The following is a 13,719-nucleotide window of genomic DNA, read 5'->3' on the forward strand; positions in this document are numbered from 1 at the left end:
ATGTAATTTTTGTACCATGAACTGTGCATATATTTTAAAATGGTTATTTTAGGAATTGAGAGATCTGCAGTTAAGATCTCTGAAGCCCCAGGGTGCAACAGTCTGCATGTCTATGACTGTGCCCTCTCCTTCCTACTAAAGGTAAGACCAAGGCACTTCTCCCAGGAAAGGCACAGCTCCCCGAAGTGCCCCAGCCTCCCTGTGTGTTCAGCAGCGTTGGCTGCAGCCTGGGCACACCTCCTTGCAGCAGTCAGGGGAAGCACCCTGTCCGGAAGCCAAACACTCTTCACGGATGACGTTCATTTTCACTCTTTCTTGACCTCCTACCAATGCATCCCCTGAGCCTCAGCCTGATGGGTCCAAGGATTCCCTCCCGAAGGAGGATGCTGACCCTTACCTCTGTGTCCCGCCTCTTCGGTGACGTTGTACAGAAAACACATCTCTGGAATTCTGCCTCGATCCCCAGGAACAAGTTAGGGGTACAACTGTGATTTTTGCAATATTATTCAGTGCAAATGCACCATCTTGGTGAGGTTTGCGGTGGGCTGACACTGTCGATAACCTGACAGTCTCTTACACTACACCCCATCGTCGGGGGCATTCGATGACGGCGAGAAGGAGGGATCCTCGACTCTGGGGTCGGGGCACATTTGGAGGGGACGTATTTGTGACAGGGATTCCCCATCTTGTAAACCATGTTCATTTGCAGGGAGTGATCAGGTTCTCCGCGACCCCCCTTGCCGAGACCCAGAAGCTGAGCTGTGGCCCCGTTTCAGGTGGGGTGGGAAGGGCCGAGCTATTTTCTTTGTCTGCACTCACTCCTGGAGACTGAGCTCGCCTAGGGGTTTTAATGCCATTCCTCCGTGGAAGACCTCTGGCCCCACCTCCCCAGGGCCCCAGGGACATGCAACTCTCCACACCCTGCATGAGCGCCCCGTCGGCCCCTCAGACACAGCTCCCACGCGGCACGCCCCAGGGTTCCCTGAGAATCGCCCCTCCTGCAGCTGCCCGTTTTAGGAGAGGGCAGCCACTGGGCACTTCGACGGGTCTCACGCCCGTGCTCATGCCCTCAGCCCATGTCCTATCCCTCCTGTAAACCCTGCTGTTCTGCTGACAAAACATGCAGAATCTGGCTACTTCTCATCCCCCTCTCTGCTCATGATGGGGACTGCTGTGTTACCTCCAACCCAGCCCGCCATCGAGACCTCCCGACCGCCCTCCCCGCCCTTCTGCCTCGCGGCAAGCGTCCTCTACACGGGAACTGGAGGGACTGTAAGCACATGTCCGGTGCTGTCACCATTGTGCTGGAACCCCTCCTACTCAGAATAGAATGCAGAGTCCTGCCAGGTCCTCTGAGCCCTTGTGGGATCTGCCCCCTGCAGCTCTGCTTCACACTCCAGAACTTTCCTCCACTGACCTCCCTGGTGTCCTTCTAAATGTGTAGGGACTGTGCTCCCGCTTTCCCCAGGTATCGGCACCAGAGAGGCACAGGGACTTGGTTTGTTGGTTACATGCTGGACACTAGAGTCGTGGTCCCACGCCGCAGGGGTTCACACGCAGATCACCGCGAACACCACCAGACCTATGCCTGTTGTCATTTTTTAAAGCTTAGATTAGAATCCTCGCATTATTTCTATAAAATAAACTGCACACACGTGGACAACACCAGCCCACTTTACAAAGCACCTTCACATCTTCCACCCACGTCCGATGATCTTGACTCCGTGAGGGGTCTGCCCTTGTCGCAGTTCACAGGGGAGAGCACCCTGGTGGGTGGTGCTGCATCCGTCCCCTGGGTTCCCGGGACCGGGGCTTTGTTGTTGCTTTGTTTGTTGAACGGAAGCTGCAGAAACACCTCCCCACCCCGGAAGCGCTTTGCAGCTATCAAAGCAAGAGTACCCAACCAGCATGTTAAGCAAAACATCAGGCTTCAAGATCACAGGTAGATCATGATTGACAAAAGCAGCAGAGAGATGAAGGACAAGTACTAATTCTTTTCCCTGCTTTTTCAGTTTTGGGGGGCTTGTATTTAAAAGTTCCTTGTCTTGTTAAGAGCACATTTGTTCCCTCCTAGATAAGAGGGCACACGTGCTCCAATAGAGAGTGATTTCATACATCATGTACATTTTTATCTTAAGAGAATGAAAGTAAGTCATAAATATCACCAGTATGTGAGCGCAGAAAGAGAAGATGAAGAACACGCCAGGGAGGGGGTGAGAAATAGTCATTACCACACCCACATGGGGACGCTGAGCAGGAAGGGCATATGTCCAGGGCACATGGCCCCATGCCCTGAGCGTGAAAGCAGAGCTGGAGGGCTCTCTGTCAGCCCAGAGAATGAAGATTCGCTAGAACAAGTCACCTACCCGACTCCTAAATTGTGGCAGGTGCATGATAATGACATCTTCAGAAAGCAGATGTTAACGATAATTGGAACCAGGGAAGGGCTGGAGCTCACCTCTGCGTAGCAAGCTCTTCTCTGTAGGCAGGCTAATTAATGGCATAAGCAAGCTTGAAAGAGAAATATTTAAGATACCAATGGCAAACAGGCTTCTAACAACTTTAAAGCTCCAAGTATTAATAATGCATATGCTAATTATGAGCCAAGTTTATTTAGTCACTAAAGAAGGTGGCCTAAGGATCTCTCTTTGATAACACCTGCTTAATCAAATTTGAATTTCTGTACAAGTTTGAAAGTAATAAAGTTGAATATATTTTTAAAATAACATAACAGACTTTCTACTAACTTATAATGAACGGTCCCAAACAGTGAGGTCCATGCAGGATGCCGGAACTCTATTCTGAAAACAGCTACCTTGTGAAATTTATATCATATTTAATTTTCATTGGTCTACACCGATTTGGCATTAGATTTAAAAAAGAGGTCAGCATTTAATATAAAAAGATCACCCCACTTGTCTATGGCTTAATAATAGAACAAAAATGTTGACTAACCAGATGTTAAAAAAATCATAGGCTTTTCAGTGGGTAGGAATAAAATATTCCAGAGTGTTTATTAGAATGTGATGAAAATATATGTAAAGAACAATATAAATGGAGCCTGGGGTGCTATGTGGCAGTCAAATAATGGACATCCACTTGGTACCTGTGACTACATTAGGGTAAACAAGCAGAACACCACCAAAAGTCCATTTCCCAGCCACAGAGGAGGTGCCAGAGCCCGGGAGGCTCGTGTGGCTATGGCTGGACAGCGGACAGTGCGGGTCTAGAACATTTCCATCACCCCGAAGAGTTCTGCCGGACAGCTCTGGCATACTCTTCCATGACGCCAAATTTTTAGAAACTATTTACACTGAATGTTTTCTTAAAACAAACAAACAAACAAACAAAATCCAGGTAAGACTGAGATCTCTCAGGTCTTGACACTGTTCCAGTGTTTGTGGACTCTCTTTGAATACAGACGGCATAGCTCTGTTTCTTAACCGCCTGTAGAGAAAACTATTAAGCCCCGGTAGGATCTGGAGACTTCCAACATAGAGATGACAAAATGGAATTCCCTAGTGCCAAGGACTGGCTCTTTGTATAAAACCACAACTGAAGAATACAAGAGCCGAGACGTGATTCCCCTTGGACTGGTGAGGCTGTGGCTGTGGCTGTTCGGCTCCCTGGTCCCGCCTCACTGCCCCGTCAGCCCTTCAAAGCCTGTCTTTCCAAGCAAGCCAGAAACCGAAGACAGTGGTTCTCTCTCCTGAAATTGCCAGGAAAAAAAATGTCCTCCAAAATCCTTGTCAATAATTTCCCAAAGGGAACATCTACTTTATTTCCAATTTTGTTCATTTTGCTCCAGGGAACTATAAATTAGTGAAGTGTTTACTGAAATAAAACCTCAAATTTACAATTAAAGGCCAACATAACCTAGTCTTTCTCAGCCAGAGGTTTTCCCCAAAGAAGCTGGCTTCTCATCCAGCTCAGGGTTTGGGGTTCTGGCACTAATGTGGGGCTCCCATGAGGTTGAAGGGGGGGTCCTCACTCAGAATCACCCCAAGGGAGCCAGGGAGGAGATGAAAATGAGACCAAATTCCCAATAATGATGAGAGGTCAAATTTAACTAGCTATAACACATGAAGAAGACTCAGATAATTTGATGTGCTTCAGAAGGAAACATGTCTAGATTTGACCCCTGGCCTCACAACACAGACAACAACAAAATATATGTATTTGCCATGTATGTGTATGAATACATTAATAACATATTATACATACATACTTAAAATACCTTTAAAACTGCAATATTAAAAATAGTAAGGAAAATAATTTTTCCTTTGTTCATATGCGCCAAATATGCTGTGTATTTTGTAAAGAGAAGCAACTAATCCAGAGGTAAAAACACACATTTGTTCAAAGAGTAGTTTTTGAATGGTTTGTATTTTATCTTTGATTAGATGACAAAATACTCTTTGTTCAGAAATAGGCGGTATCATTCAGTGCTTCCTGATGCCTGATGAAATGTTTCATCATTTCAAGACTGGGAGAACGGAATGCTAAGAAAAATTTCATAGGAAAATATCTTCCTCATGGCCTTATTTTGGATGTAAAATACTCCCCAGGCTTGTCACAGTGAAACACATAAAAACCCCATAGCCAGCTCTGATTACCTCACACATTACGGTCCACACTCGAGGAAGGATGCAGGGGTCCCGACTCTGGTCAAACACACCACACCCATCACCAACTCCTTGTAGCCAGGAGGACGGCAGACCAGGCAGGTCGAAGGCAAAACGAAACTTGCGTGCCAACGCACACCAGGACTCCACCCTCTCGTTACTGAGAAGGGTGCTGTCTCTCCCGGAGTGGGGTTTGCTGCCGCACTTAGTCCTGTTGTCCGAGCTGGCTCCCTGCCCCACGCTTGCTCTGTCTCACGTCCGAGGCCACGGGACCCTCTCTGATGGTCCCCTGCCAGGCTGCTCCACCCCCACCACCTGTGTCGGCTCTTTGCTTCCCTCCCACCCGGATGCTCTGGATGGAACATTTTTTTCTCTTTTTGGTCTGTCTTAAAAGACTGACTGTGAGTTCCTTGAGGGCAGACACTGATTACAGGTTTTTCAATAAATATATGACTGAATGAAAGAGCCCGGCTCATGGTTTCCCTGAAAATGTCACAGTTTGTGTGTCCACCTGGGAGCTTAGGGAGTGTCCAGACTGCCCCCCTCCGAAGGGCCACGCGACATGGGCACAGAGGTGTGTGCATTAAACACCCAAGTGTGACAACTGAATGCAACACACACACACACACACACACACCCTGTAAGGACAGCCAGCAAGAAAGGAGCACACAAGTTCTATAGGCTGCAGACCAGCCCCCCAGACCCCCTCACCGGCACGACCGGCGGGACCGGGCTCCCAAACCCCCTCACCGGTTCGACCTTTGGATTCAAGGACGCATGAAATCCTCCTAAGCTAGAGGCTTGCTGACACGGGAGTGAATTAAAGTTCTTATTTCCAGGACATCATAAAAAGAAACAGATACAAAGTCATTCAGAAAATGTTCAATTAACTTGTACATTCTCCTCTGAATTCTGGTTAATCTTTTCACAAAATCCAAGATTTTAAAGAGAGCTGCGGGATTTGTGTGTGTTGGTCTAGTTAATAACAACATTTACTGAATGTCTACTGTACCTGCTCCCGGGATGTCCCATCTCACGGGTGAGGACCCTGAGGCCCAGGGGGTTTAACGGTGGTCCCTCTGACTGGACTCTGCTCTTTATTGTATTTTGCACAGAGAACTTACTCATGAAAAACAGAGGGTTTAGATTATTAAACTTAAATCTGTACCTGCTGCCTTCTTTTGATGACCTAAGCGTGATTTTTGACTCTGATTTTTCTGTAATCTGCACCATAACTTGAAACACATGGAGGCACAAACGGACGAAGAACAGAACACCCAAACCGCGGGTCACACACCACTGCACCCAGACCATGGGTCACACACAGACCGCGGGTCACACGCCGCTCCACCCAAACCGCGGGTCACACATCACCTCACACAGACCGCAGGTCACACACCGCCGGGGGACCCCACGTGTGCTTCTGGAAAGCACAGATCACTTTATAAAGTGAAGTAGACGTTGAAGTTTGCTTTTGGTTTTGTTTTTGGTCAGCTTGTGTGTGGATATACTGAGGTGAAGTTGCTAAAATGTAGCCCCAAATCCGAACACCTGGGATTCCCGCTTAATAATGTGGATGTAATGCTGACCACCAGGAGGAGGGGGCTCATCGCAAGGACTGAGCTAGTGCCACTGCCAGCCGAGGACGTGGGTTAGGGCGGCTCACCCCACAATGCTCACTGTGGTGGCCTCAGGGCTCCAGAGACAGAGGGAAGCAAAGGCTTTTCTGGTTACCCTTCCCTGTACATGAGAGTCTCCGTGAGCTGGAACCTTCCTTTGCCTGCAATTCGTGTGTGTTCATCCATGTATGTTCACCCATGTGTTCATCCGTGTGTATGTTCATCCATGCGGTGCATGCTCATCACTGTGTTCATTCACATATGTGTCCATCCATGTATGTTCATCGCTATGTGTTCATTGGTTTATGTTCATCCGTGTGTTCACCTGTGTGTAGTTCATCCATGTAGTGTATGTTCATCAGTGTTTATGCACGTGTGTTATCCATGTGTGTTCACCCATGTGTATGTTCATCCTCATGTATGCCCATCCATGTGTATGTTCATGCATGCTCATCCCTGTGTCCATGTGTTTTCATCCATGTGCATGCTCATCAGTGTGCATGTTCATCCATGTGTGTATGTACATCAGTGTGTGTTCATCCCTGTGTGTGTATGTTCATCTGTCTCTGTGTTCATCTGTGTGTATGTTCATCCATGTGTGTTGTGTGCTTGTATGTTGACTGGAGTCATCCTCAAACATTCTCATTTTAGAAGTTTAGCTTTACTCTGCTTACCTGTATTTCTTATATTTAACTTGTTTTAAATCAGTCCTACTTATTGTGATAAAATAAAAAATCTATGTGCAACAAACTATATTTCTTAGGGTATTTTAAAAACATGCTGTGGCACAGACCTCATAATCCTTCTATGGTTGTTGCACCCTAAGTGCTAAGGTAGGTTCTCTGGGGGGGGTTGTGGGACGTGGGCTAAGCAGTCCCCGGCTGGTTGCCAGCACAGGCACGGGTGGGCTGTGAGCAAACACTGCATCCTGGGAGAATGGGAGAGCTGCTGTGTGTCTGGCTGCCGGCAACATCGCGCCTTCCAATCTCCAGCACCAGGATCGCCCACGGCGCTACTGATCTGCAGAGGTACTGTGGTGTGTGGAGAAGGTCCCCGGCCCCTGATGGCCCGTGGGTCTACACTGAGCCGCCCAATCACCCATCCCTCAGTGTCCACACCCGGAAAACGGGCCTAACCCTTCCCGTGCTTCTCTCTGAGGAGACAGTGTGTGTGGAGCCCCTTGTAAACTGCCCGCCTCCGCCGCCCCCCCGGAGTGACTCCTGCACTTGCTTCCCAGCCCCATGCGTTCCAGCTCACACACCGAGTTCTCAGCAGCTGGGACTGCCATAGAACAAAATGAGCTTGGGAACCGAAATGAGGGGTCCCGGGAGCATTGTCTGAGGGGGAAGATGGTGTCTGACCTGCCTCTTCCCGGCGTGGAGGCCACAGCTCCGCCACCCTCCCGCCCCAAGAAGCTGGACTCCCACGGCGGTTGCTGCTCTCCCAGATAAGGAAGTGTGCCCTCCGCTAAAGGAGCCAGGCCCAAGTCGAGGGCGGCTGTCATTCAGCAAGGCCTGTGGATTTACTATTGTAAACCATGAAGGCGAGAGATTATAGAAATGAGGCTTACGGGTAAGAACTGGTGCGCGGTAGAAGTGGGTGAACTTCCTTCCCGGAGAACAATAGAGGCGGCAGGGTGAGCTGGCTCCAGGAGACCCTGGTCAATAATCCTCCTGCTGCCTAGCAAACTAAGCCCTAGCCAATTCTAGAAACAAGTAGCTCTTAGAGCAAAGTAATAGCGGGGCCCAAGGTCAAAATTTTAATTCTTTGATTAAATAAATGTAGCCAAGCTGAAAAAAAAAAGTTTTGTGGTATCTGTAGCTTAACACCCCTCTAAGTCTCAGGTGAAAATGCCTAGGACAGAAGCCTGGAGGCTACAGAATCCACAGGAACACTCTCTAAAGGGCAGAGAGCCAAAACGTAGGGCCCCCACCACCGCCGCGGTGATGACACCCAAGTTCAAACGTCAAGAAGTAAAGGTGGAGGAGTCCTCCGCAACTCCTTCTCCACACAGAGCTCACTAGCGGCAGGAACCGCGGCTGGGTAAGTTAAAGAGCCGAATAATAAAGAGGTATCTAAATTTGGCCAACCAAAGTATAAATGGAAGCCAATTTGGGGGCCCGTTTTTAGAGCTAATTGCCTCTGATTGAAATCGGCTTTGATTTGGCTTAAATTGGAGCCTCAGATGGCTAAAGCACCTACATCATGCCCAGATCTACAGTGATGGCACATCTGGAAGCAGGAGAGCTCCTGGCGGGAGGACGCAGTTTCTCAAAAAAGAGGGTGACAACGATGTGCGGTGACTGGCAAAGTCCTTCCCGATGCTCCTTTCAGGTAATCTTAGCACACGACATTTTTAGAGAAGAAACTTCCCTTCAGAGTCAGAGCCCTTGTTAGGCAGAGTCCTTACTACAAAATCATTTTAATTTGAACAATTCTATCTACCACCCCCTCCCCCCCCACCCCCGCCAGCTTCTTGACCTGGGGTCTCAGTGAATGTCACGGCTGGGAACCCTCAGCGCGTGGGAGGTAGATTCAAGGGACATGTATGTGACACAGGGCACATCAGCCCGAAAGGGTCTGCACACTGCACGGGCTTTCTTGCACTGCCTCCCACTTCGTGGGACGAGCTGCTGAACCGTGTTGTCTACACCAGATGGGCCAGGGGCCAGGGAAGGCAGTAGCTCCAGAGTTTGAGTGGCATGCATATACACATTAAATTTTAATACATTTTCAGTTTACATATTGTACATAATTAGACATAAAATTACCCACTTCTTTTTATGAATATCCCAAATGTGCTGACCTGGATAAGATTGGAGCAAAGTGTTATCTCAGGAAGTTTAAGAGGTCTGAGGATCTGAGACCAAGAGTTTATCTGGCACAACTCATCTTTCCATGATCAAGAATGTCCTGTTAATGGCCAACTATCGAAATTCAGTGTCAAATGTGACAAGAGGAATGTTTCCAGAAAATTCCATAATAGAGGATTGTTTTTGGACCTTATTGGGCCCTCTGTCTAGTGCGTCTTTATGAAGAAGTAGAAATTGTTCATCTACAATGAATAGTGTGATTTCACTCTGTCTGTCACCTAAGCGGCTGCTGTAGCAGGGATTGACCAAACTTTGAGAACACGCTACTGAGAAGGGCACGTGTGGGATTACTCTAGAGAAAGCAGCTGTACATCAGCTTCATGGGCTCAACCTAGGCTCCTATGCAGGAAAAGCCACTTACAAGGCCTCCATGACTCAGGTTAAAGGTACTGAATAGAGGAGTCTCATCAATTAAGAGGTTAAAGGAAAACAAATATTGTAATCTAGGGTTTCCTCTGTTTAGAAAGACTTAGCAAGTAAAAATCAGTCATTTAAATACTAGACTTTTTATAGCAAACATTTAATTGGAACCCGTAGTTTCAAAGCCTTGCCAGTAAAAATGGACCATTTCAGAAAATTGGTCAAGTTTAGATTTCTCAGAAAGGATCAATCAAAGTGGGATTTACTTGTTTGCAAAGACAAGCTGACAAATGAGCATGGCTTTTCATTCAACCCCAATTAGGAAAAGGCCATCCCTCTCTGAAGGTAAGGTCTCCCACCCCGGAAGAGGCAGGATGCAGAGAATGGACCCCTCCCCAGCACTGCCCTGGAGGATGTGAAGGCCAACCACCTCCCTCTGAAGTTGCAGATGGTGAGGACCATCACACCTCTTCCAAGATGAAAGGAGACAAGGAGAGAGTGCCAGAACCGGAGAAGTGGCAGCTCTGCTCAGAACTTCGGGTCAACATAACCCTCTAAGCCCAGAGTCAAGGGATGAAAACCAGCAACAACGAGAGCCCTCAGAGAACTACGTTGGTCTCTGGGGGCGTTGAGATGCTAACCAGGGAGAAGCCGTCCTAGATACCAGTTGGGCAAAGGCTATTTCTTGTTTACAGCTGGCCTGCTGGAACTGGATATGTGCCAAACTTTTGCAAAGTACTCCTCATCAAGAAATTCAAAGGAAAGTTGCCACGGTCTGATGTGTTGGCCAAGTTCCAAGTGCAGTTAATCACGTTTTGATCATGAGGGAAGTATGGTTTTAAGCCATGAAAAAAGATGTCTTAACAAAGTGGGTTGAGTTGTTCTTGCTAAGTGTCCGTTTTGAGGTCCTAAATGCTATTTGTCCATTAGGCACTGCGTGGATGACACTATAGACTTTAAAACCGTTAAGTCACGCCATGAAGAAAGCGCCAAGAGTCTTGTGATGGAAGGGCTAGTTCAGGAGGCCACTGAACATGAGCAGGTGATCTATGGCACTAAGGCCTTGGACAGGGATCCTGTAAAAAATGACATGATGTGAAACAGAGCCCTATACTCTGAGACAGCCCTGGTCTATCGCAGGGGGTGGGATGTAGGGTAGAATCCTTGGGAAAGGAATCAAATAGGGTCTCCAGGGAGCGTTTTTTCTACATTGGAAACAAAGCAGTTTCCAAAGAAAATGGAAGCCAAGCAGTTGGACGTGATGATATTTATAACATGTCGGGTAATTAGAAAATAATTCTTTGGGGCTCTTGGTTCTCATTCTGTTGTGAAACTACTTTCAGGCCTCACCCTTCTTCCCTGACACACACCCTATATCTCCTCAGACTAGAGCACCAAAGGCTTTCATGCGCTTTCTAGGACTTGTACTGACTCCTTCCCAAACCCGTGTAGGAACTGGGTGTGGTTCTATATATACAAAGAAGAAAAACCTTAGTCTGGTGATAAAAATGTAAGTGATCAGATTTATGCCTAAAATATAGAAAACGTTACAGGCACAGGGGAGCAGGAGAGCCAACGGCTGGAGGGAAGAGTGTCTGAGTGCTGCTGGGTGCCTGACTGTACCCAGCAGTGAGCCAGTGAATGGGACATGATGCTCTCCTAGAGGATTCGCAACTATGACCGCAACATGCTTAGGGAATTAGCTGTCATCGTGGTGAGCTTTTGTCATGAGTGCCTTTTAAATGCCCATATTTTAAATAATCATATGAACTACTGACTTCTAAAAAAATACGTTTTCTTTTACTTTTTAGGCTGCAGTCACTTCCTGAAAGTTTGAGTACCTCTGTCTGGCTTCCCTTCCGTGTGCATGTGTATGAGGACAGAAACTACTCATGCTTTCGAATATTCAGGATCGAAAGGCTATGGCATGAAAGCGCTAGAGACAAAGGAGAGGGAAGAGGCAGAGAGACTGTCCGGAAGGGTGACTGACGTCCCGAGGACCCGGGTGTGTGGGCTGCTGAGGTACTGCGTGCACAGCGGGTTTGTTTAAAGACACTTGTGTTTACACATGACACCTCCATTTTGTTACTACTAGGCGAACAGATCTTTAGAAGAATGACTGTCATGAAATCTTACTTGAGTTCTTGCGAGCTGGTGGCCAGCATGCTCCGAATGCTTCTGTCGGCGAGGGGGCAGCCCGACAGACTGTAAGACAGGCCAGAGAGTCATGTGAGTGCCGCCCCCACCGGCTTACGCTCCCGGACAAACACAACATACAACTGAAACTAAAAAGTTTAATGCAGAAAGTGATGGGGAAAGTGCTGTATATTGAATTTTTTTTTTTTTTTGGTGTAATAAACTCTCTTCTTTGAAGAAGATGTGTCTGTTAATAAACAATTTTTGAAAAATAGTATAAAAATATTTGCACTCTTTGGTTTCAATGTTGGTGAGGAATTTTCCGAATCGTGGTAGTTTCCTTGCATATAAAAGACACTATACAACACGTACATCAGCATGCTTTTATAGGTCAACATAGAGCACTGAAAGGGTTGACACGTAATTCGACGTTTGTACTTTGACAGCATTGTTGAGGTAAGCTGAAAACAATAAATTGAAAAGACAGAATCCACCATGAGAAAAATGAAGTCACACCTTCTATGTGAGGCGTAATTACCAGTCACATGACCACTTCCATCACACCTTGGTGTTGGACATCTGCCACCAAACAAAAACAAAAACAGCCAAAATAGTAAGTATGTTTAAAAAAAAAAAAAACTTCAAGAAAGTTTCATTGTTTCCAGTTTAGCTGCAATGTCTGCAAGGGGGATTTAGGTGCCCTGAGGGGAAGCTGCAAAACGCACGACCACATACGGCAGACGCGCCTCCATCACACAGAGCGTCCTGGGAGCAAGCGAGCCACGCGGGCCCCCGCTCCACGGAATCGGCAGCTCGAGACAGTTATGTGCTGCGGACGTTGCATGCTCAAACGGCAAGGCATGTACAGATCGGTTTTTAAAAATAAGCCAAAGGAAGGGACGGTTAGGAAGAGCAGCTGTTTCACCTCGAGGTATGCTTACGTTATTAAGTCCTTCTTGCTCTCCTTGCACTGGGGGTACTTGGGCTTGGGGCTGGGGATGGTCACCTCTCCCGGGTACCTTCTCTCCTCCAGAGCCTCCTGGAATGGGTCCAAGTCTTCTGGCTGCAGGCAAAACACAGCTTCAGGGCCGCACAGGGGACAGAGCCCCACACAGACCACAGACGCGGCCCCCAGTGGGCTGGCCGCCTCTGCACTTCCCTCCTTTTCCAAAACACTGTGCCTTTAAAATCATTGCCCATTTTTGTCCCTGTGAAGCCCCTCCAGAAAGTGCAAGGCTGGACGCTGTTCAAAGAGCATCTTTTTCAGAGCAGACCTTAGTTTCTCATCAACGGTTCTAAACTTACAAATTCATCCCTGTCAGTGGGCAGGGCCTTAGTCAGTATTTCTGTTGGGGTACTTATAAGGGGAACAGACAACTGGTTTGGAAACCAGAGACACCGTTTCTTGGTTGATCTTTTTGATTCAGTGTCCGGGAAGCACCTGCTGGTGTTACAATACTCTTATACAGCGCTGACCTGCAAAGCTTAACCACGAACCTTAGAGGCATTTTAGAATGAGGCTTTCACCAGCCACTGGGGAGCATTCTGCATGTGTGCCTTAGGGCCCAAGGCAAGGGAAGACCATCTAAGCTTACTGTTGTAGTTCTCAATTATTCTTATGCAGCATTTTCTTTTTTAATAGGAAGTGTCTACTTCTGATTAAGTGGGTCCCAGTGCAGTAACTAAGGAACTCCTATAGATGGCGATACTCAGCAGATGTGTCTCCTGAATGCAGGAGAGCGTTTCTTACTTCTGGGACAGTCTGTATGATGAAAATACTTCTGTCGATTTATGAGGGCTTAATTTTAATTAAAATAAATTCAGAGACTCAACCACCATGCCTTATTTGGTAGCAATGACGTAACACTGTAGGAGAGAAAAGAATACTTTGGAATTTACCTTGCCACTTAGATTCTATTCTTTTGCAATGCCTGGATACTTAAATCAGTTTGAAGAATAAAGATAATAGGCTTTAACATGTAATGGCCTTATAACCAGGTGCCTTTCCTGCCAATTCCTACAAATAGCTAATGTTCCCTTTTTCTCCACTTCCTTGTTTCTGTAAAAAGCTATTGCTTTGATGGTGGTCTCCCTATTGTATTCAAA

The 13,719-nt window shown here is 47.2% G+C and overlaps 1 protein-coding gene across 6 annotated transcripts in view; it reads right to left on the reverse strand.

Annotated features, from left to right (window-relative positions):
• The window catches only part of MYT1L (myelin transcription factor 1 like), a 136,824-nt gene that overhangs the window by 51,610 nt on the left and 71,495 nt on the right, over positions 1-13,719 (reverse strand). For 4 of the 6 annotated variants that reach the window (XM_028099522.2, XM_028099521.1, XM_028099520.1 and 1 more), the window contains exons 12-13: positions 12,555-12,676; positions 11,614-11,682 (exon numbers count right to left, since the gene is read on the reverse strand). In XM_028099522.2, coding sequence (XP_027955323.1) covers positions 11,614-11,682; positions 12,555-12,676 — 191 coding nt within the window. Of the gene's footprint in view, positions 1-11,613; positions 11,683-12,129; positions 12,193-12,554; positions 12,677-13,719 lie in introns of all 6 variants that reach the window. The other 2 variants (XM_088026154.1, XM_088026155.1) reach the window with 1 other exon arrangement.

Source organism: Eumetopias jubatus, unplaced genomic scaffold (genome assembly GCF_037043125.1).
Source record: "Eumetopias jubatus isolate StellerSeaLion01/CBP00866 unplaced genomic scaffold, mEumJub1_p1.0 scaffold_9, whole genome shotgun sequence".
In the NCBI taxonomy this organism is placed as follows: domain Eukaryota; kingdom Metazoa; phylum Chordata; class Mammalia; order Carnivora; family Otariidae; genus Eumetopias; species Eumetopias jubatus.